This window comes from Schistocerca serialis, chromosome 9, assembly GCF_023864345.2.
Source record: "Schistocerca serialis cubense isolate TAMUIC-IGC-003099 chromosome 9, iqSchSeri2.2, whole genome shotgun sequence".
Lineage (NCBI taxonomy): Eukaryota > Metazoa > Arthropoda > Insecta > Orthoptera > Acrididae > Schistocerca > Schistocerca serialis.
The window spans coordinates 506,498,226-506,522,539 of NC_064646.1; the positions used below are offsets into that span (position 1 = coordinate 506,498,226).

The 24,314-nt window shown below is 42.1% G+C and overlaps 1 protein-coding gene across 1 annotated transcript in view; it reads left to right on the top strand.

Annotated features, from left to right (window-relative positions):
• The window catches only part of LOC126418604 (PI-PLC X domain-containing protein 1-like), a 425,466-nt gene that overhangs the window by 392,467 nt on the left and 8,685 nt on the right, over window positions 1-24,314 (top strand). The window contains exons 6-8 of the mRNA XM_050085437.1: window positions 4,271-4,475; window positions 6,834-7,119; window positions 16,899-17,021. Of these exons, the coding sequence (XP_049941394.1) occupies window positions 4,271-4,475; window positions 6,834-7,119; window positions 16,899-17,021 (614 nt within the window). The remainder of the gene's footprint in view (window positions 1-4,270; window positions 4,476-6,833; window positions 7,120-16,898; window positions 17,022-24,314) is intronic.

A 24,314-nucleotide genomic window follows, 5' to 3' on the forward strand; every position in this document is an offset into this window, starting at 1 on the left:
CATGGGAAGATTTCAGTAAGATTACATCATGGTCAGACAGAGATCCCGAAATCAGGTACTGGATTCTAAGGCGTACCAGGGAGCAGATATAAAATCAGATCACAATGTAGTAGTGATGAACAGAAGCCCGAAGTTTAAAAGATAAGTCAGGAAGAACCAGTACTCCAAGAAGTGAGATACAGAAGTATTAAGGAATGACGAGATACGCTTCAAGTTTTCTAAATCTATAGGCACAGCAATAAGGAATAGCTCAGTAGGCAGTACACTTGAAAAGGATAGGATATCTCTAAAAAGAACAGTCACAGAAGTTGGAAAACAAAACAAAAGTATAAAGACGGTAACTGCGAAGAAACCATGGGTAACAGAAGAAATAATTCACCTGATCGACGAAACAAGGAAGTACAAAGATTTTCTGGGAAATTCAGCAATACAGAAACAAAGTCACCGAGAATGACATGAACAGGAAGCGCAGGGAAGCTAAGATGAAATGGCTGCGTGAAAAATGTGAAGAAATCGAAAAAGAAATGATTATCGAAAGGACTGACTCAGCATTTAGGAAGGCAAAACACTTTTCGTTGGAATTAAAAGCTAGGATGGTAACATTAAGAGTGCAACGGGAATTCCACTGTAAAATGCAGAGGACAGAGCGGATAGGTGGACAGAATAATTGAAAGCCTCTATGAGGGCAAAGATTTGTTTGATGTGATAGAAGAAACAGCAGGACTAGATTTAGAAGAGATTATTGATCCAGTATTAGAATCAGAATTTATAAGAGCTTTGGAGGACTAAGATGAAATAAGACAGAAGGAATAAAATTTTTAAAATCATTATGGGAAGTGGCAACAAAACGACTATTCACGTTGGTGTGTAGAATGTATGAGTCTGGCGACATACCATCTGACTTTCGGAAAAGCATCATCCACACAACTCCAAAGAAGGCAAGAGCTGACAAGTGCGAGAATTATCGCACAATCAGCTTAACGGCTCATGCATCCAAGTTGCTTACAAGCATAATATACAGAAGAATGGAAAAGAAAATTGTGGATGCGCTAGATGACGATCAATTTGGGTTTAGGAAATGTAAAGGCACGATAGAGGCAATTCTATCGTTGCGTTTAATAATGGAAGCAAGACTAAAGAAAAATCAAGACACGATCATAGGATTTGTCGACCTGGAAAAAGCGTTCGACAATATAAAATGATGCAAGCTGTTCGAGATTCTGAAATAAGTAGGGGTAAGCTATAGGGAGACGCGGGTCATATACGATGTGTACAACAGCCAAGAAAGGATAATAAAAGTGGACGACCAAGAACGAAGTGCTCGTATTAAAAAGGGTGTAAGACAAGGATGTAGCCTTACGCCCCTATTGTTCAATCTGTACATCGAGGAAGTAATGATGGAAATAAAAGAAAGCTTCAGAAGTGGAATTCAAATTCAAGGTGAAAGGATATTAATGATACGATTCGCTGATGCCATTGCCGTCCTAAGTGAAAGTGAAGAATAATTACATGATCTGCTGAACGGAATGAACAGTCTAATGAGTGCAGAGTGTGGATTAAGAGTAAATCGAAGAAAGAAGAAGGTAATGAGAAGTAGCAGAAATGAGAACAGCGAGAAACTTAACATCAGGATTTATGGTCACGAAGTAGATGAAGTTAAGGAATTCTGCTACCTAGGCAGTAAAATAATCAATGACGGACGGAGTAAGGTGGACATGAAAAGCAGACTAGCAATGACAAAAAGGGCATTCCTGGCCAAGAGAAGTCTACTAATTTCAAATATCTGCCTTAATTTGAGGAAGAAATTTCTGAGAATGTACGTCTGAAGCGCAGCATCGTATGGTAGTGAAACATGGACTGTGGGAAAACCGGGACAGAGGAGAATCGAAGCATTTGAGATGTGGCGCTACAAACGAATGTTGAAAATTTGGTGGACTGATAAGGTAAGGAATGAGGAGGTTCTGTGCAGAATCGGAGAGGAAAGGAATATGTGGAAAACACTGATAAGGAGAAGGGGCAGGATGATAGGACCTCTGTTAAGGCATGAGGGATTGACTTCTATTGTACCAGAGGGAGCTGTAGAGGAAGGCAGCGATTGGAATACATCCAGCAAATAATTGAGGACGTAAGTTGCTAGGGCTACTCTGATATGAATAGGTTAGCATAGGAGAGGAATTCATGGCGGGCCGCATCAAACCAGTCAGAAGACTGATGACCAAAAAAAAAAAAACATTTTATCTGTGGAGACAGGCGTAGGTCGTTGTGTATGTGGTGAAGATCAGAAATCTCGCACGCCTTAGGGAGCGGATTGTTGATGCTTGGGCTCCATTCCTGTATATGCGTTGGTGAAAGTCCGTGAAGAATGTGTCAGTTATCTAAAAACAACGTTGCCGCTTTCTGAGCAACATGGAGAGCACAATTTTTAGCCTGTATGTCTTATCACCAGCATTTGCGTTGTTCTGTATGAAATGTGACATCATTCTAGCGCAAAGAAAGGCACCATTGTTTTTGTCATGCAATTCTCTGTGTGGTTGATATATCACATGACACTATTTGAAAATTACAAGTTGCATCTAAGATCATGAATTCCAAATTGGCCGCCATGATGGCTCCACAACCTCCCAGATTTTTCTCCTGCTCCACCTCATACTACTTGGCTTCAGGTTTCAGTATATCCAACTGGTTTTGTTCAGGAAAGGTGATTACGCAAGTATGGGCCACACAGTATTGCCCGCTTGCTATTCGAGTGTTATTAAGAGGGGATTGTATACTACGTAAAAAGTTTCTAAAGCCCACATCACATAAATATTTCTTTACTCACAATAAAACGGTTACTGTCATCTTCAAGTCTCCAAAAATTTATGTTACAAAATGTGTTCATTTTGAGTTGGACCTGACGTCGTGTAGATAAAATCTACCTTATCTACATGACATGGCAATGAAAACATTTTATAGCATAAATTTTTGAAGGCCTGAAGACGACAATAAAATCTGTCGAAACCAGTTGTTTGCAAATAAAGAAATGTTTATCGAATTTGCATCTAGAAAGTTTTTACCAAGTAAAGCTGATCGCTTCTTCTAATTTCTCAGCATTAGGAAATTCAGTCAAATTGTAGATTAGTTTACGGTCGAAAGTTAGCAGCAGGTATTTTACTGTATTGGTGACTTGTAAAGAAAGTTAAGTAGAAATTCGTAAGATGGCATTCGTGGGAGTTTCGTCTTAAAATAATTACTTGTGTTTTGGCAGGGTTAGTAATTTGTCATCGAAGATTCTTATTGCCAACGAGAATGCTACGAGGGGCGTTCAGTAAGTAATGCAACAGATTCTTTTCTGAAACCAGGTTGGTTTCATTCGGGATTCTAATACAGCACATTATCCTCCACCCCTTTGGCTAAAACACCCTAATTTTCATCATAACCTCCGTTCAATGTAACGGGCATGTGCCACCTTAGTCGGAGGGCCTGCATGCCCACGTAGTAACACACTACTGGTCGACATCGGAGCCAATGTCTTGCTATGTCAATAACGTATTCATCATCGATATACTACTTCCTGTGGAGTGCATCCTTCGTTGGGCCAAACAGATAGGAACTGGAATGTGCGTAGGCAGTGAGGAATCCAGCGGGCACACACCTTTGAGTAACACAACTAACAGACGAGTGTGTCAGCGCTACCAACAGACGCCCAGTTGTGCAGAGAGGTGTCTGAGTGTGACCCATCGATAACATCGAATGAGAGTGTGCGTGCATTCCACGTGCGGCCGGCCGGCACGCAGGAGATCGGAAAAGTGTGCACGACCTTGTCGAGATGATGGCAGACACCTCGCCCATCGACTCACCGTGCTTTTGTTTACTGCCTGGTCTCTGTAGATTTCGCGTAAGCGCCTACGAATATCTGTGATGCTCCGGTTTTCCGCCAGAAGTAACTCAATGACAGCTCACTGCTTTGTAAATACCTCCATTACGACGGCATTTTGAAAGCTACGTATAGCGCCGCCACCTATTGGACCTTCATAAAACTACACGGGCTGAAGCGGGAATATTACACGATTTCCTCGTAACAAATTCCACATTTTTCAACAGAAATTGGCTGAGAAAGAAAAGCTATTGCATTACTTATTGAACGCCCGGGGGAAGAGAATTGGTCGTGTCATTTACAAAGGAGACGTACCAGAATTTGACTTGAGCGACACAGATGATGCGAGAAAAACCCGACGAACGGCCGCCAGCTTCAGAGTGGGAGTTGTGTGACGGTGACGGCTGCCCGCAGGAGGAGTCTGTGCTGTGGCAGCTGGCGTTCGGAGTGCGCTACCTCGACCTGCGCGTCGCCTACTACCCGCTGACGGACGAAGTGTGGTGGCTGAACCACGGCCTGGTGCGCTTCCGGCCGCTGGCCGACGTGCTGCAGCAGGTGCTCACCTTCGTCCAGAACACCCAGGAGGTCGTCGTGCTCGACTTCCACGAGTTCCCCGTCGGTAAGCCACTCTCCTACTTGCTCACACATTTCATCCATTCTTCATGTATATGTGGCTCTTACTCAGTTAGGAACACAAACCGGTTATAAATCTAAAGGAGATTTTGCTAAATGGGAACAAATTGAACCAAACCATCCCTGAGAGGAAGAGTGGCCAGAAATACGCTCTAAGACAAAAAAGCGACGGACCTCGAAGGAGGTATCCCAGTCGGTAGATGTGATGCACACGTACAGACAAAAGAAAAATTGAATTATTTATACAAGAGCATGAGCTTCACAAATTGAGCAAGTCGATAATGTGTTGCCCCACTTCTGGCAATTATGCGAGCAGTTACTCGGCCTTATATTAATTGAGAGAGTTGTTTGAAATCTTCCTGAAGGACGTCGAGCCAGATTCTCTCCAATTGGCGAGTTGGATCGTCAAAATCGCAAGCTGGTTGCTGGCACCTGCTCATAATGCTCCAAAAGTTTTCAATTGGGGAGCGATCCGGCCACCTTGCTGGCAAAGGTAGGGTTTGCAAGTTCGAAGACAAGCAGTAGAAACTTTCGCCGTGTGCGGACGGACAATATCTTGCTGAAATGTAAGCCGAGGATGGCTTGCAAAGGCTCCTACTATGAAAAGAAACGACACCCCAGACCATCACTCCTGGTTGTCGGACTGTATGGTGCGCGACAGTCGGGTTGATAACCCACCGCAGTCTGGGGCGTCTCCACACACGTCTTCTCTGGTCGTCGTTCAGCTGGAAGCGGGACTCATCGCTATACACAATTCTACTCCAGTCAATGAAATTCCAGGCCGAAGACGTGTCTTGAGACCCCTCAGCCAGCAGTGGGATGCCAACGGCCCGACAATCGGGAGTGACTGCCTGAGGCGCCATTCGTATTCATAACAGGACCTCTCGGTTGTCATTCCCGGCACCCATGCTGCACAGTGGTACGTCGGCGACATTCTACGCCCCGTTTTGTTGCCATTCGTGGCAAGCTATGCTAGGCTGACACTTCAGCAAGACAATGACCGCCCCCATACGGCGATAGTTTCTACTTCTTGTCTTTGTGCTTTTGAAACACTATCTTGGCCAGCAAGGTCGCCGGGTCTCCCCCCAACTGAGAACTTTGGAGCATTATGAGCAGGGGCCAGCAACCAGCTCGGGAGTTTGACGACCTAACGCGCCGTCTGGACGGAATCTGCTACGATGTCCGTCAGCAGGACATCTGGCAACTCTGTCAGTCAGCACCAAACCGAATAGCTGCCTGCATAAGGGCCAGAGGTGGACCGATTCCTCAAGTTAGTTTTCTTGAACAAATCATAAGATTTTTCTGAAATTGTAATCCTGTGTTTCTTTTAAACATGTCCCATTCCGTTCGGACAATTCGTTAGTGCTGCGTTAGTAATGGATTTTTTTTCCCAGCGTCAGTTCAGGTGTGTATCATTCGCGACCGCCTTATGGGATCAGTCATGCCTTCACAACGTCTCACAGGCGAGACATATCCAAACTCCACTGACGTGCCGTAAGTAATGCCTTTCGTGGTGCGAAGAGTGAAGTGGCTACTCAAAGATAATCCCACAGTACATTGTCGTCTTAAATGTAAAGCTAAGACACTGGTACGTACAGAATTTTCTCACTTGCTTCCAGTCATTGAAACCTACACTGTCAAATATCTTTTATCGCCTCCTTAAGTGGGTATACCTAACTTGGAACGCGTTTCAGGCCACACGTCCACATTCGTTAGAAACTGATGTATAAGTCTTGTGGCAGCGTAATTAACTGAGTGGAAATCACCCAGACTTCATTCTCGCAGTATTTGAGAATGAGAGCCCTTAGCAGCTTCTGACTATCTTTACACATAATTTCAAACCTTTTCGAATCTTTTTCTCGCTGACACACCCCATGACATCAGCATAAAGCATAAAGTTTTAATTTAGTACTTCTTTACTACCAACTCTATTAGCAACACACTTTGTAGACAGTATCCGTGTATACTACTGAAGGTACCTGCAGAATTACGTAATTGTACGACACAGATCAGGACATACGATTTCATAAACACTGAGCTGCACGAAAACCTTCAGTGTCTGCAGCCACACAGATTTTACACGCTTAACGTCGAGTATTTAACACATCAACTAATTAGTAAAGTGGATAGATGTTTGAAGGTGTTTCATACGGCCCAATTCGATTCTTTAAAGAAACAGGAATGGGGGACGGAAGTTACTGTTACTTTCCAAAGGTTTTTTTTTTTTTGCTTAATGTTATGGGCCAAATATTGTTTTTTTAAAAAATATTTGTTTTCATAATAAATAAAGTTCTCCCCCTTTGACAACATCCCGGTATCGTGGTGCGTGTGTTGCGCATGGCAGGCTTCCGGCAGCAGGGCCGCCGGCTGGGCAGCGTGCACGACCAGCTCGTGGCGGAGCTGCGCACGCAGCTGGGGGCCGTGGCGGCGCCGCCCACGGCCGGGGGCGGCGGCTGGGCGGCTACGCTGGACCAGCTGTGGGCCGGCGGCCGGCGCCTCGTCGTCTCCTACAACGACGCCACCACCGTGGCCGGCAACGCCGACTTCCTGTGGAGCGCCGTCTCGCAGAAGTGGGGCGACGTGCGCACGCTGGACGACCTCCACGACTACCTGCAAGGCCTCTACCTCAGGTGCGCAACCTACTCGTCAGGGTCGCTCAGTGACGTCAAAGCGATGTGTACACGTCCAGATGCACATTTCAAGTAAACCTGCGACTTCACAGCCCGACTAGTTGGTCGCCACAGCCCCCTGCACTGACTGGAGTGTGAGATGGGGTAAGCAGGTAGAGGTCCGCCAGAAACCGACGCACCCTGACCACAGACGAGACCGTTACAAAATCGCCCACACAAGGGTGAACGGGTCGGGGCACGCCCACTCCGATGGGGATTGTTGGGCGACTGTTCGGCCTGTGTACGGGGGTCTTAAGCCGAGGGTGACACTGACGTCACCTTCTCCTGAGTGTGAGCGGACTCACGGCAATCGCATCATATACCCAAAGGAAACAGCTATAAACTTGTGACAAGAAAAAATATACGAAGGTTCCTGCCTAACCACAGCCTCGGAAATCGCTATACATTCTGAAATAAACAGCCAAATATTTGTCAGAAGTGAGACATACAGTGAGGTGACGAAAGTCGTGAGATAGCGAAATGTGCATATACAGATGGCAGTAACATCGCGTACTCGAGGTGTAAAAGGGCAGTGCATCGGCGGAGCTGTAATATGCACTCAGGTGACCCGCGTGAAAAAATTTTTCGACGTGATTACGGCTGCACGAGGGAAATTAACAGATTGTAAAGGTAGTTGGACCTAAACGAATTGGACGTTCCATTTTGGAAAGCGTTAGGGAATTCGATATTCTGCATTTCACAGTGTCGAGAGTGTGCCGAGAATACCAAATTTCAGACATTACCTCTCACCACAGACAACACAGTGGCCTATGGTCTTACTTTACGACTGAGAGCAGAGGCATATCCGTAAAGGTCTCAGTGCTAAAAGACGAGCAGTTCTGCTTGAAATAAGTACAGAAATCAATGCGGGACCTGCGACGAACGTATCCCTTAGGACACTGCAGCGTAATTTGGCGTTAATGGGCTATGGCACCGTACGAAGCCGCGGACCCAATTTGTCAACAAGGCACTGTGCAAGCTGGTAGTGGCTCCATGTTGCTGTTCACCGTGTTTACATGGAATGGACTGGCGCCTCTGGTCAGACTGAACCGATCATTCACTGGAAATATGCTGCTACTTGGAGACAGTCTGCAGACATTCGTGGACTTCATGTTCCCAAACAAAGACGCAATTCTTACGGATGACAATGCGCCATATCACCCGACCACAATTGTATACTAACAGTTTGAAGAACATTCTGGACAATTTCAGCAAATGATTTCGCCACCAAAATCGTCCGATATGAACCCGTCGAACATTAATGGGACGTAAGCGAGAGGTCAGTTTGTGCACAAAATCCTGCACTGCCAACACTTTAGCGTCTATGGACGGGTATGGAGGCAGCATGGCTTAATATTCTTATTGGGAGCTTCCGACGACCTGTTCGGTCCACGTCACATCGAGCTGCTGCGCCACCCCCCGCACAAGAAGGTCCTACACGATATCCCATGACTTTTGTCACCTCAGTGCATAGACGTCATTGTAGGGCCGCTCAAAGGGGTTGCAAGACCTACCACCGCCCAGGGCGGCAAGATTATGCTAGCGGCAAAACTTTAATTTTTAATATGGTTACGGAAGGACGAATTAAACAAGAGAATAACACATTTTGCATAAATGAATAAGTGAGAAGTACAAATCATACATAAAAACTAGTGCCTTACCGGAAATTATCTACGGAGTTGTGAAACAGGTGACAAATGAAGCACCGGGTTTGCTCACCTTGGCTGCATCTTTCAAAATACCAAAGACTGTTGCTATATTGGCAATGTTCCCAACTCAGTTTCCACCATGTGCCTACACAAAACTTGAAATGGTACTTCTGACAACCTGAGAGCCCTTACAGAACAAAACAGTTCATAATAAATAAAGATAGATGTTACTACACAGCAACGTTAAACTCCTATACCGGTATCACGGAGAAAAGCTTAATAATAAATAAAGAACAAGCAAAATATGTACCCTAAACGTTTCACTTCTGTTTCATTAACTGGTGGCCCGTACGTGATTCTGATCTTGTAGACGCCACTTATTCACGTCAACAAGATGTAGGAGCGGGTCCGATATTTGAAAATAAGATGTCATGGGTGAAGGACTTTGTGAAAAAGGTTGCGTATGCCTGAAAACGCAAGGATCAGGGGTGGGGAGAGGGGGGGGGGGTGCTTGAAATTTTTGCCCCAGGAGCCCGCCACATCTCGCACTGCTGCTCGTCTCACTCGCACCAGCTTAAGCTCTACTCTGTAAGTTCCAGCCTAACACTGCCCTCGGAAGCTACAATATATTCGGAAAAAGCGACCAAATGTTTGTGACAAACATGAGTGCAAACGTTACTGCCACTTCCAGAATCTGTTACAAACGCGAAGATGAAAAAAAAAGATACGGGGTGACTCATAAGTCCATCAGTATTTGAAAATTCAATACTTCACGGAATACGAGGGTGGTTTGGTAAGTCTGCCGCATCTTCATAAAAGAATGGAACTTTTTGTTGCGCCTTTGTTGTTGGTAAGGCTGATTACTCCAAGGATTGTATACAGAATTTCAACAACGTACAGCGTGCTGTTCATTGTAGATTGTGATTCAAAACGGAGAAAACCGTGTTTCACGCTGTTATTAAAGATTTTCACTTGAAGGATTGTGCTGACACAAATCGAAACAGAATTGGATGAATTTCATGTAGACTCTGCACCATCACTGAAGACCATTTACTTTCGGATTAATGTACTTCAACGCGGTCGGACAAGCACCGAAGACAAAGCACGCTATGGCCGTCCAGTGGAGGAAACCACTCACAGAACCCGTGATATGGTAATTCAAGACCGCCGAATAAAAATTCGTGAGATTACTGACACTGAGCGAGTGCATTATATCCTGCATAGAGAATTGGCTACGAAGAAGCTGTGTGCGAGGTGGGTGCCGCGGTTGCTCAGAGACTATCAGAAACGCATCCGGCACAACACTTTAACACGATGTCTGGCATTGTTTAATCGCGATCGACAAGACTATTTGCGCCCATTTATGACTGTCGATGAAACCTGGACCCATCATTACACTTCACAGTCAATGGTGTTGTAACAAATGCTCAGCATGTCGGACATCAATCACCAACAATACCTGTAGCCGAGGGAAAATATCGTGAACAGCACTATACGGGATGTTAGTAAGTATCGTGAGAAACTGCCGTCGGATGACGAATTTAGCATCCCTAATGAGTAGGATGGTCGCGGTAGCCTTGTGACTTCACATAACCCCACAACCAGTAATCACACGGGTTGAGCTCTGGTGAGCTGAGACGCCAAGAATGACGGAGGTGGCGGCTCAGCACGCGAGATGTGCACAAGATATCTTTAACACGTGTAGCTGTATTTGTGGAGTGCCATCCTGCATAAAAGTCGTACCTTCAAGCAGCTGTTTATGAACCAGGCTACGGATGGTGCGATTCTGTAACCTGTCACGAGTCTCTTGCAGCGTCATTGACGTGCTGCTGTCCGCCACCTTCTGTTGACCGGTTTTAGAACTCGTTTTTTGTTTCAGTAAAACCCCTAGTCATTTCAGGCATGCGTCTCAAGATCTACTTCTCTATCTACATTATTCCGTCTATTAGTGTATTTGGAAACGATAACGGACTTTTGGATCACCCTGTATATACACGGAGAAAATTATTTAAGCCGACAAATTCTGGCAGCTTGCACGGGACACCAAAACAAACATTTTCCTCTAATGTCATAATTACCTGCGAGTATATTTAAGGCGGTAGAGGGCGTAACAGGTAGCAGCTCGAACAAATGTAAGAAACGTCCTTCATGAGCAACTGTTAATCCATTTCAGTTACAGCGTGTGCACAACCTGGATCTAAATAATTGTCCACAGAACTCAAGTTTCCGCAGTGGCCCCTGGAACAGAGTCAAATGCCTCCTACTTTTCCGTCTTGCGTGCTGTTTTCAGATAGAGCAACGTCCGGGCACGGTGAGGTCTTCGACTTCCACAATTCGTGTGTTTTGAGTGAGGTTAATCTACATCTACTCGCGCTCATGAGTTACGGTTTCACGTGAATTTGGAGGTAGATGTTGGTGATTGTTTAATTGGGCCATCTATCTAGGTCATTAAATGACAGGCATTACTAGAGCTCCATTGCCAAGACATTGCTAGAGGTGCTGCATGACGTTCCACTCGCTACAAGACAGCGCATGACGGGGCGCTGGCACATTTCAGTCGTCCTGTGCGTCGATTCTTGAACCGATGGTTTCCAGAAAAGGTGATTGACAGAGGTGGTCCTGTACCGTGCCCTGCTCGATTCCCTGGTTTGACCTCTGTGGACTTTTTTGTGTGACGAGAGATGTGCAGCTTGTTTACAAAACCCTTGTTGAATCAGAAGAGGATCTGGTTGCTCAGATAGTATCAACAGAAGTAAGAATTAAGGACACTTAAGCAGTCTTCGACCATGTTAGACAGAATGCAACCGACCACTGTAATCTCTGCTCACAAGTCAATGGAGTAATTTTTTAAACACAAGTGTAATTGTGTTCTGTTGATGTTGTTTTCTCTTAGTAATAAAGAATTAAAACTTGTTTGTTACTTTTGGTCTCCACTGAAAAACACACTACAAAAATGTGTTTTCATTGTCCACGCAACCTCCTAGAGATCGATAGTTTCACTTATTTTCATACAGAAAAAATGGTCCTCTATTGGTTTAAAAAATCCTCACAGGAAGATATGACATTAGACAAAAATGTTAACTTCAGTGTCCCGTGGAACCTCCCACAGTTTGACAATTTAAATAATTTTCACCGTGTATAAAGGATGGTACAAAATGATACCAGCAAATTTTGCAGAGGGTGTCTCCAGCAACAGGTTAAGAGTAGAACCTGTGTCTGGAAGCGTCAGACAATGACGCCGTAGACTGTCAATTTTATAGGCTCTGGCGCCTGCCACTAGACCACCCCCGTGGCAGCAAACACGAACGAACTCGTATGCCAATGAACTGCAGTCGGAACGTCTCGCAACAGACGGTGTGCTGCTTGTTATTGAATGACCGGGACTCATTGTCACAATCACCAGTGGAGATGATGGAGCTAGCTGCTGTTAGACAAATCTTCTCTCCTATGAATACAATGCTTTGTTACCTCATTGGATGGGGGTCTTGGGAACGTCTTTCCATAGGTAGTTTGTTTTCCTCATGGACCCTCTAAAATTTCCAATGTTTTTCGGTACACACAATGTAACATAAAGATACTGTCAGCGTTGAAATTACAGGTATTAATGTCTACCAAAGCAGCAGCCATCGCCGACTACTCCAATTCAATTTGTGGCTATCAGCTGTGTTGGAAAACTCGTTGTTTTTATTTAATTTAAAGGGAAGTAAATATGAATTCAAAGAAAAGAGGAGGCTACATAAGAGTATTCCATATGGAAGACAACAGAAAACATTTGTCTAGGAGTGAAAATTACTATTTATTCTACTGTTACAGAAATTAAATAAAACTGGAGGAGGTGTTCAAAATGCCTATCTTCGGCATCGCAGCACGCCTCACACCCGCATACCGCTGGCTGGCAGATTGACTCGAAGATATCAGGTGTGCCCAAACATGTACACACGTGGCACGTATTCTTGCATCTAAGTCCATCGTTGAGTCCACTAGGGTTTCATACACAACATTCTTCAGATGACCACACAAGAAAAAGTCTAACGGGTCGAGATCAGACGACAGACAAGTCCACATCAGCCAAGTCCACATCAGCCAATTCAGTGATCTCCAAAAACCTGTCCGACATGGGATCTGGCACTAAACTGAAATGTGTGGGTGCCTCATCATGCTGGCGCAACATACATCGACAGGATGCAAGTGGCGCCTCTTGCAGTAATTCCAGCAGTACTTCTTGAACAAACATTACATATACTTCTTGCGAGTCGAGAAGGAAGCATGTAGGGGCCAATCAAGTAATTGTGCACCATCCTAGCCCATAAATTTATAGTGAACCTTTTTTCATGACCTTGTTCATGAGTGGGGGGGGGGGGGGGGGGGGAGAGGCGGACTCTCTTCTGCTCAAATGTGAGGATTATGAGTACTGAAGAAACCCTCATGGCTGAAGGACTCCTCATCAAAAAATGCAAAGAAAATGGTTCAAATGGCTCTGCACCCTATGGGACTTAATATCTGTTGTCATCAGTCCCCGAGAACTTAGAACTACTTAAACCTAACTAACCTAAGGACATCACACACATCCATGCCTGAGGCAGGATTCGAACCTGCGACCGTAGCGGTCGCGCGATTCCAGACTGACTCCTCATCCATAAACAATGTAGCCACATGGCACAATGCTGAAAAAACTGCTGCCCAAATTATACACATGGGGCAAAATCACAGGCTCTCAGCATTTACGCCTTCTTGAAATGGAATGGATGCCCTCCCTCCTCATGCATCACTCTCCAAACTGCTATGTGATTGATTTGCAGTGTGTGTGCCACAGTATGAGTGCTGCATCAAATTTCTGTAACATGTCCTCTTTAAATAAAAGTGTGCATATGCTTCATGAATGGCATGCTCTGTTTTCATGTCTATTGATATCCGTTTCATGTAGATAATGATGAATAGTCGTGAAAGTAGAACAATCTAGTTGACACATATTTGAATATCTTTACCCATAGGTGTATAAAGCTGCGTGCTCATTTCCTCTCACTTCACCATAAACGGAATGCATACACACTGCTAAGACCAAGTGAAGTTCTCCACGATGTGGCACAACTGCACAAGACAAACTGCTGAGGAGCACTGTGTTTCTACTGCATACATTCATCTTTCCTCCGTGCTACCACCACTGTTAGCACTATCTGCATTGTTGTGACAGACGTGGATGTGTTTGCACCATCTAACATCCACAATGCTGTCTTGTCTACTATGAGACGTTCTGCCTGCTGTCCGTCAGCATACAAAGTCACGTTTGCTGCCAAAAGGGTGGACTAGTGGCAGGAGCTGGCATCTGTAACTTTGACACTCCATAGCATCATTGGATGACATTTCCAGACACTGGCTCTTTTACTCAATTTGTTCCTCAACACACCCTCTACAATCCCTGAAAGTTTGTCGGAAGAGTTCTGTTGCTCCTTGTACATTAGCATACATAAGGAAGGATATCACTTCCTTCAATACTGTAACTCGATGTCTGTACCCAAATGGGTACACTGAACAAATGTAACTCTCAACATTATTATCATTTATCATAGGATTTCACGGAGGCTTTTATCCCTGATGTGCCAGTAACTGACATTTAATGTTAAGGAATCATAACATGTTAACATGTTTGTGATGAATCTTTAACGTGCCATTGCCTCGAGATGGCATACTGCCATAACATGCTAGTTGCAATGCAAAGGCAATGAAATACAATGAAATCAGTGTGGCATCTCCAAAGCTGTCTTCTACCATGGTCACATCAAGTGTCACATCATTTTAACACCACTATCCAGTTATCCGAGCATCTCACTAATGTGACCCTACCTGTATGCCCACACTATACCATTGCAGAGCATGCTGAGACCATCCTGTATCCTCTACCTTCCCTCATAGAACCCTCTTTCTGCAATATTTTTTATATACAGCACAGTCATCCATGACGAGAGGCAAGTGCTCACTCTCCTGGAATCTGGAATACAGACTTTTACATCATTTCAAGATTTTCATGCACTTCGATTTTAATAAACAGCAAATTTAGCATAGCCATTTCTTTGGTGTGGTGTCACACTTGACACATTACTGCAATAAAGGCTAATTCATCAATGTTTTATAAGAGAATTTCTGATGATGTATGTTGTTTCTCCACTTGAAGAGTATCAGTGGTGTTTCACAACTCTTCCTCATGACTGATTTAATCATATGATGATGTTGTTTCAGATCAGGTTTCAGGTCATTAAAACAATAAAGGAGGCATTAATAGTACAAAAAGATTTACTTTACATTTACTAAATAAGTCCATGCATATAATAAAAATGGAAACATGTATGTGTTTGTGTTTGTATATGTGTAAGTATGCACGTATGTTCCACATCTCCTCCTAAACCACTGGACCGATTTCAAGCAAACTTGGTACAAATATACTTTACTGTTAGGCAACAATCAGTGCAGGGGTAAGAAACACTTACCTATCAAAGTGGTATGGGTGACAAAGAAGTGCAGCCTGTGACACACGAATTCCCAGACTTTATTAATACAGTGTTTGAGAAAGAGTGCACTTAGCGACTTGTAATAAAATTTACATTCAAACTTTTGCGAGATTTTTTCTCACTGACAAGTCATACAAAATGATGACTGGAAAAATATTTATCAGCTACTACTTTTCCACAGTTCATGTGGTAAGATTACTGCATTAGGCATGACGTTACGATTTATTTCTTCTTAACCACTAACTTCATTCATGACACATTTTACAGACAGTACGCATGTATACTTCTGAACATAAGTGTAAACTGATATCATTGTAGCAAACTGATAGCATTGTATGACATATAGCTCAGGAGATATAACATCATAAACTGAGATTTGTAAAAAAGTACCACACTGAGCATGATGTTTAAATTTATTACTTCATTGCTACTCACTCCATTTGCAACACATTTTGCAGACGGTATTCACATATGTCACTGAATGGACCTACAAAATTATGTCATTGTGTGACACATAGTTCAGGAGGTATGACATCACAAACATTAAGTACAAGGCCAGATGCCATGGGGTACAGGTGTGGCTGCACAGCTATAAATACCCTGGCAATGCTGGGTTTCTCCACTAGTATGCTCACGTTTTAGGTATCAAAAATTTACCTTCACAAACCTGTTGAGTGGGTAACTGCAAATCATTGAAGGTCAATAAATTTACTGCAGCTCTTGTCAAATTTAGTTCCTGGAGCAAGTTCACTGAATCAGTTGTACTGTATGTCAAAACTGACAGTATTTTAATATTGCTCCATCTTGCATAAATTTATGCAGATGCTCATGCTAGACAGATTTAGCATATTTTGTATATCCACATGGAAAAACTTCATAAAGATCTTAAATTGTGTGTAAAGTTTGATGGAAGTCACTAAGTGCTTTCATTCTCAAATACTTAATGAACGAAATTTGGGTATTTGTGCACAGTGAGTTATGCTGCTTCAAGACATCTACACAGTTTCTAACTGTAATAATAGCCTTATTGTGTTAAATCTTGAACACGAGATTATACCTCTTAATGAGTAGATTAGCACATCATTTTTAATTCAGTCAATAATTAATTGAAATATTAAAAAATCATTTTATTTATTTTCTTTTGTCCATGGAAGCCATAGCCAGACATCGTGGAACTGAGACTGTGAACTGTGAAACAGGCTAACCATTTAGTAATATAGATACTGCCAAAAACTTTATATTTGGTATGTTTGTTTTAATTTTGAAATAATATTAATTGGCTAATATTCGGCTTCAATGCATGCCCATTTGTACCGGTGATTTATTGTTGAACTAAAATCAGAGTAAAGTAAAAATACATTATTAACTTTTAGCAATGTTATATCATTACACAACAGCAAATTAAACTTCTGAACTCTGGAAAAATCAATCTTTCTATTACAAAATATGAATGTATCGAGCACTTCACTAAGCTCCAGTCTCCAGTCAAAAGTGTCAGCCACAGTAGTTCAAGCATAGCAGTTATCTTTATTATTGTGAGCAGTTGTAGAGTAAGTGTTGACTACATGCCATACTGATCTTCCTGCAGCCCACCAACTGGGCCATGGGCGGCGATGGCTGAGCTGACGCCCAACACCATGGATGTCCTGCTCGACCGCCTCGGTGGACTCCGCAAGATGGCTGACCTCGTTAATAAAAATGTCACTGCCTGGTAAGTGTCTGCATACTGTCTTACTTTCCTCCTCATACCATTATTTTATCCTACATTATTATCAGCATGCCAAGCATCATTGGGAAACAGGAAAATGGGAAGCAATCACTGCAAAGTCACAGATAATATTTCCCATAAACCAGAAATTCTATGATTTTTATATTAAGGCATAATCCCTACTTAGAATTGACATATAATTCAAAGATAATAAAAAACACACCTGATTCAACTTCTGAGCTGCACAATCACATTTATTATTAGCAGTGCGCAGTCTCTCAATAAATGTGACATCACCGAGTTGTTATTTGGACTCTGTTTCACAGAGTAGAAACCTAAGAGATATTGAAACAGGTACAACACAAACTGTACTGTTAAACACACTGGTAGCAACCAGTCTGAGGCTCTGGCTATGATTCTCACACTCGAGAAATGTATGCCATAGGCCACAGAAAGATTGAGTGCAAACAGATGTGTCAGAGAGCCTATTGGCTGCTAGAGTGTGCACAAAATAGCTTGGCACCTGCCTGTGTAGCTGGCACAGTAAAGGAGGGAACAATGCTAGTAGTGCGCCCTCTGCACAATAGGGGAAGTGCATCTCAGCTGCATAAGCTACTCACAATTAGAACTTTTAAGCTGCAGAAGCAAGTCTCAAGTCTGCAAACAGTCATACTATCAGTTGGCTAATGTGACCAATAAAATCTGACAGGTCAGTTGTCTCTTATTAGAAAATCAGTACATCGACAACTGAGGCAAACTCTTCTAACAGGTGGAGCACACAGCTCAGGAGACAATAGTAAATCAAGACATGCACCCCTTCAGAAGAATGCAGTGGACGTGGTTTGTACTGAGAAAGAGAATTCTTTTCTGTGGAGGTGCCAAGTTAATTTGCATGAGTCCCTCCAGAACTCCACACTGCTGACTACCTCATGAATGGGATCCAAAACCAGTGAAGTTCTGGAACGATTAATCTGCCCTCGCAAAGCTTGCACAATTTTATTGTTGAGTGAGTGTGGGGCTAGGCACATGCATTGTTGATGTAGAATACATTTCGATGTTTCTCTTATTTTTTAAACAAGTATAATTAATGTTTTGGTGACTTTTGCCTCTGAAATGTCTCTTGATTAAACTTTACTTTGTTCTGTCACACTTTTGACATTCTGTTAATTAAATACATTCTTATTTTTTACATTTTTGTAACTTTCATATCAACATTGCCTGTGGTGAACCCCTTCACAATGTCATTTATCTCATGCTACAATAGCTCCTATTACAATGCAGCTGAATGTGCAAGCACTTGATAATTCTATTTTGGTGTATAATATTTTTAACAACTAATTTTAGTTGTCTGGGACAGTCATCAAAGTATTGTCAGCCAATGACCTATCAATTACATCAGGATATTTTCTATTATTATATTATGAAAAGGAAAGTTGTACTCACCACATAGTGGAGATGCTGAGTTGCAGATAGGCACAATAAAAAGACTGTCACAAATAAAGCTTTTGGCCATTAAGGTCTTCATCAAAAATAGATCACTCACACACACACACACACACACACACACACACACACACACACACATGACTGCAGTCTCAGGCAACTGAAGCCACACTGCGAGCAGCAGCACCAATGCATGATGGGAGTGGCGACTGGGTGGAGGTAAGGAGGAGGCTGGGGACCGGGAGGGATAGTATGGCAGGGGTGGCAGACAGTGAAGTGCTGCAGGTCAGGCGGAGGGCAGGGGAGAGATGGGAGGGGGGGGGGGGGGGAGGGGTGCTAAGTATCACAAAGCAGAGAAATAAAAAAACTGTGTGTGGTGGTGGAATGATGACTGTGTAATGCTGGAATGGGAACAGGGAAGGGGCTGGGTGGGTGAGGACAGTGACTAACGAAGGTTGAGGTCAGGAGGGTTATGGGAATGTAGGATGTATCACAGGGAAAGTTCCCACCTGCATAATTCAGAAAAGCTGGTGTTCGTGGGAAGGATCCGTATGGTACAGGCTGTGAAGCGGTCATTGAAATGAAGGATGTCATGTTTGGCAGTGTGTTCAGCAACAGGGTGGTCCACTTGTTTCTTGGCCACAGTTTCTCAGTGGCCATTCATGCAGACAGACAGCTTGTTGGGTGTCATGCCTACATAGTATGCTGCACAGTGGTTGCAGCTTAGCTTGTAGACCACACAACTGGTTTCACAGGTCCCCTGCTTTTGATGGGATAGGTGATGTTAGTGACCGGACTGGAGTAGGTGGTGGTTGGAGGATGTATGGGACATGTCTTATATCTAGGTTTATTACAGGGGTATGAGCCACGAGGTAAGGGGTTGAGAGCAGGGGTTGTGTAAGGATGGATGAGTATATTGTGGGGGCTCGTTGGATGGCGGTGGAAAGGATAGTAGTCAGGGCATTTCGCATTTCAGGGCACAACTAGAGGGAAGATTTTACAGTCAGACTTGCAGATCATGAGCCACTACTCCTTACACTCTGTAAGAGGCAGCCAGTTAAAACGGAAAAACCTAAAGTAGTAATGGTACAAGGGCAAAAGGAATAATACATAAGTATGTTTGTTGATAGATTAGGAAGTGCAGATTGCGACTTTATATATAATTGTCAATCTGGAAAAAGGGAAGCTGAAATTACCTTCGATAACTTTTTAAAAAGTACTCGGATTTATGGTATTCTTGTTCAACAGTAAAAAAAAAATAGATATCCAAGTGAAATGAAAAAGAAAAGTCTGAACTAGTTTACAGAAGAGCTGGCAGACATTAGAGGAAACATGCATATGCAGTACTAGATAAGCAAGCCGCCAATCAAGGAGCAAAACAGACCATGAACATTCATAGGTCATGTCTGAAATGCAAAAAATACTACAAAGCTAAACTTCTTCTGACAAAAAAGCAAGCAGTGGAAAACTATATAGAAAGGGCTCCCAATAAATGCAATGCAGCATGGCAAACAATAGAACAAGAAAATACACCAAAATGTACAGAAACAGCTCTGCTTGAACCTGAGGAATTAAATCAATACTTTTTCAACTCAGTTAAAGAAATAAGTAACAGTATTAAAGCAACAAATTCATCTGCAATGGACCTTGTTGGAACACCACTGTCTGTTAACCTGGCATTTCAGTGGAGGGCTGTCACACCTGCTGATGTTATAAAAGCTGTATCCAAATTTTCAGGTTCTAAAAGTATGGGCTGTTATTGGTTATCAAATAACATAATTAAAAAGACAATACACTCAATCGCCAAACTATTAGCTTTTATTTTTAATAAATGTGTAGAACTTGAGAGTTTTTCCAGATGCACTTAAGGTATCAAAAGTTGTCCCAGTTTTTAAAATTGGGGACAAACATCTTCCCCAAAGCTAAAGATCAGTCTCCATTGTTCCAATATTCTCAAAGATATTTGAGGCACTGATACACACACAAATAAGCAACTTCTTTGAAAAACACAATATCCTATGAATCAATCAGTTTGGTTTTCGCAAAGGGAAAAACAAAACAGTGCCCATCTTGGAAATCATTGACCAAACCTTAACAGCTTTTGAAAACAGTATCACTGGTATTATGTGACCTAAGCAAAGCTTTCAATTGCATTCCTGTTGGTGTACTACTGGGGCAACTAGAGTTTCATGGGGTGACAGGAAGCAATTTAGCAGTGATAAATTCTTATTTAAGTAACCAAATCAATTCGTTTCAGTCAGAAATGTAAATTCTTGCATAGTGGAAATCAGCACAGGTGTACCACAAGGGTCTATCCTTGGACCCTTCTTCTTCATTGTAGCTATTAATGATTTACCTAAAAACATAGTCCACCCTGTCGTGTGTTATGCTGATGATACAGCACTACTTACCACACATCAGAACATTTCAGATCTGAATAAACTAACAAAAGAGACACTTGATAAGGCCCTGGACTGGTTTGCAGCCAATAAGCTCCTGTGCATTCCTGATAAAGCCCAACACCTTTTAATGAGAACATCAAATGAAGTAGGCAATAAGTTGGTAAAACTCTTGTATATTCACATTGACTCTAAACTCTACTGGGAGGAACATGTCAATTACGTATGTGAAAAAATATCTCGGGGTGGCATACCTTATCTTGAAACTAAGGGCGGTAGTGAGCTTAGAGTACCTTAGGGTGACATACTTTGGGCTATTCCAGTCACATATTTCATATGGTCTGACTATATGGGGGCACTCCCCTCACATCAAGAACATCTTGAAATTACAAAAAAAAGTCTTATGCATAATATGTAAAAGAGTTCATAGGGAGCACTGTCGTCCTCTTTTTTCCAGACTCAGAATACTCACAATTACAAATTTATACATCTATGTGTCTGTACTCTATATTAAAAATAATATTTCAGAAGTTATTGCCAGAGGGGAAATACATGAACACAACACCAGGGCTAAGGATAATTTAGACATACCACACCACAGATTAGCAAGAACAGGAAATTCCCACAAAGTTAACCCACTCAAAATGTTCAATAAACTGCCAGTTCATGTTCATTCTATGGATATCATTTTTTTTTTAATTAAGTGGTACAGCTGGCTGTCAGATCATCCATTCTATGACATTAAAGAATTCTTTGAGATGCCTGAGGAGGATATTAGCATTTGTCTGTAGTTAAACATATTATTATGTGCTGTGTAATTACACAGTGTAAACAATACAATACTATATTATATTAGATTATAGTATAGCTTATTGCATTGACTTTTAGAAGCTATCTTGGTGTAATTTGATACACTGCCATGCTTGAGATGTATTCTATAATGTACTGACACTTGTTTATTTTATTATTCTGTATGAGAAAGCCAATATCATTGTAAAATGATCTATGGTGAATAAAATTCTTGATTCTTGTAGTTGAAAACCTGACAGAGAATGTAATTCAGTTGCTGCAGTCTTGGGTGGTACTGAGTTATGAGGGGAATGTACCTTTGTGGCCAGACGGGCCAGATGGTGGGATTTTAGAAGGTGGTGGGAGACTGGAAGATAAGGCACAGGAGATTACTAAAATATTAACATGCTGTGTTAATTACCCTGGATATCTCCATTTCAAAAGCCTGTGATTAAATGTGGTATTAAGAGGTCCTATTTACATTTCCACTGAAGATCAGATAGGTTTTAAATAATTATTCCAATGTAAGCATCTGGCCTAGAATACTCCATTATGTCTGTGGAGTAAGTCATAATTCAATCATTCTCAATTCTCACTGAGTTCACACTTTTCTTGCTATCTTGTTAGTCCTTCAATAATTTATTTTGTGTAGCAGAGTTGTGGAACATGTAGTCTTTAAGATACAACAAACTGTAATGTGCCTGAGTGGCTGATGATTGTGATGGTAAGATTTTAACTTCAATGACTGTTTATTACACCTCCATTTCACCCAGTAATGTTGTTGAATATGTCCAAATACTAGTTAAGAATTGGCCAATATGGATTTTTGGCCTTCACAGTAGCAGAGAAATTGCGGCTACAAGTTGACACCACGAAATGATTTCTGACACTTGAAAAGTTGTGCCTGCAAAGAGAACTTAGACCTTCATATGGCTACTGCTGCTACTACTAGTTGTTAATTCGTCCACCACCCACACCTAGAACTTAAATATCTCAGCCATCCTCACAAGTCCTGGTAAAATGTTATGCTGTAAACTTCTCGTCTACATGCTCTTAGTCAACTCACCAGTTCCTTACCGGTCATCAGAGCTGTGGCATACTGGCTTTCACAGTCCAGGTTAGCATTACAGAGATCAGAGATTTGATCCTGCCTGTAAATGTGTGCAATTATAACATGTACTGTCATGTCCTGTTGAGCCAAAACATTATGACCATGCATCTTAATAGTGTGTTGGTCCATTGTTGGGAAGCAATACTGCAGTGATTGTTTGTGGCATGGATTTGACAAGTCTCTGGTAGGTTTCCAGAGGTATAAGGAACTCAATGTCAATGAACAGGTATGTAATTCCCACAAATTGAGGCCAGTGGTTTAGTAGCACACAGTAGCCTTCCAGATGTGTTCTGCTGTGAATTTGGCAGCTGAGACATCAGTGTGAGTTCACTGTCATGCTCCTCAAACTATTGTGGCACAATTCTGGCCCTGTGACATGGACAGTTATCCTGACAGAAGATGCTACCACTCTTGACTGAGCACATTAACTGTGAAGTAATGCGGAGTGGTCTGCAATAATGCTCGTATGGTTCGCACTCATCATGGTGCCTTCAGTTAGTTCCACAGGTACCACAGCAGCCCTGGTGAATATGCCTCTTAGAATAATATTCCCTTTTCTAGCCTGTGCCTGCAGTACAGTGTGTTTCAAGCAGCCATTCATCTGGATGAAAGAATATCCAGATACAACTATCAACGTTGTACAACAAGGAGACATGTTTCCATTGATCTACGATCCACTCAGGATGCCATGCCCACTATAATTGTAATCAATCAGGGATTCATTACATCAACATGGGAACATTTAGGATTCATCTACAGTGGAGGTCTAGGTTCAATAAAATGCACTGGCCTGTGTGCTTTGAAACACTTGTTTAGTTTATTTTTTGTCTGTAGATCAAATGTTACTATTATATTAGACATGCCATGTTTACAGTTGTGTATAGAATAAAAGAAATTTCTTAGAAATCTGTCATTGACACATAAAAAGAGTTTTTTTCTAATTAATGTGTTATAGAGGATCAATATTAATACACAATGATGAAATATACTTATAGCCTACATTCATTTATGCAGCAGTCTTGCATACTTAAGGAAAGTCTGCAAAGTTACATATTTTTTCCATACTGTCTGAAAATGCTAATACATTTAGACAAAATGAAAACTAATGTTTTAGATCATTTAAGTTGACCATAGTGCAGAAAATATTTAGACATATACACATCGTAAAAAATCATTTAAATGATATTTGCACCCAATACACTAAGACTGTACATTTTCTTTCATATTTTCAGCACTACACTGTTTTCCTTCTCTCAAGAACTCTGTCTACAAGTGAAACAGAAAGTGTTTTTTCTGCATTTCCAACTTTACATTTGTCCTATGTATTTGCCTACAACTACTTCTTCACCTAGCACCAACATCTGGAGATGAGATGTTCCTTCAGTTTCGTTTCTGGTGCTCACTTCCTCTATGTTCTTTATGCTAAGTGACAGTCTGTTATAAAATAAGCTTCCTGCATTTGTAGGGTTCCTGTTTGTCATTTTCAATCTTTTGCTGCAAATATGGTAGTTATCTCTTGTTCTTGTGTTATGGTCCTATACCGGTATATCTCTG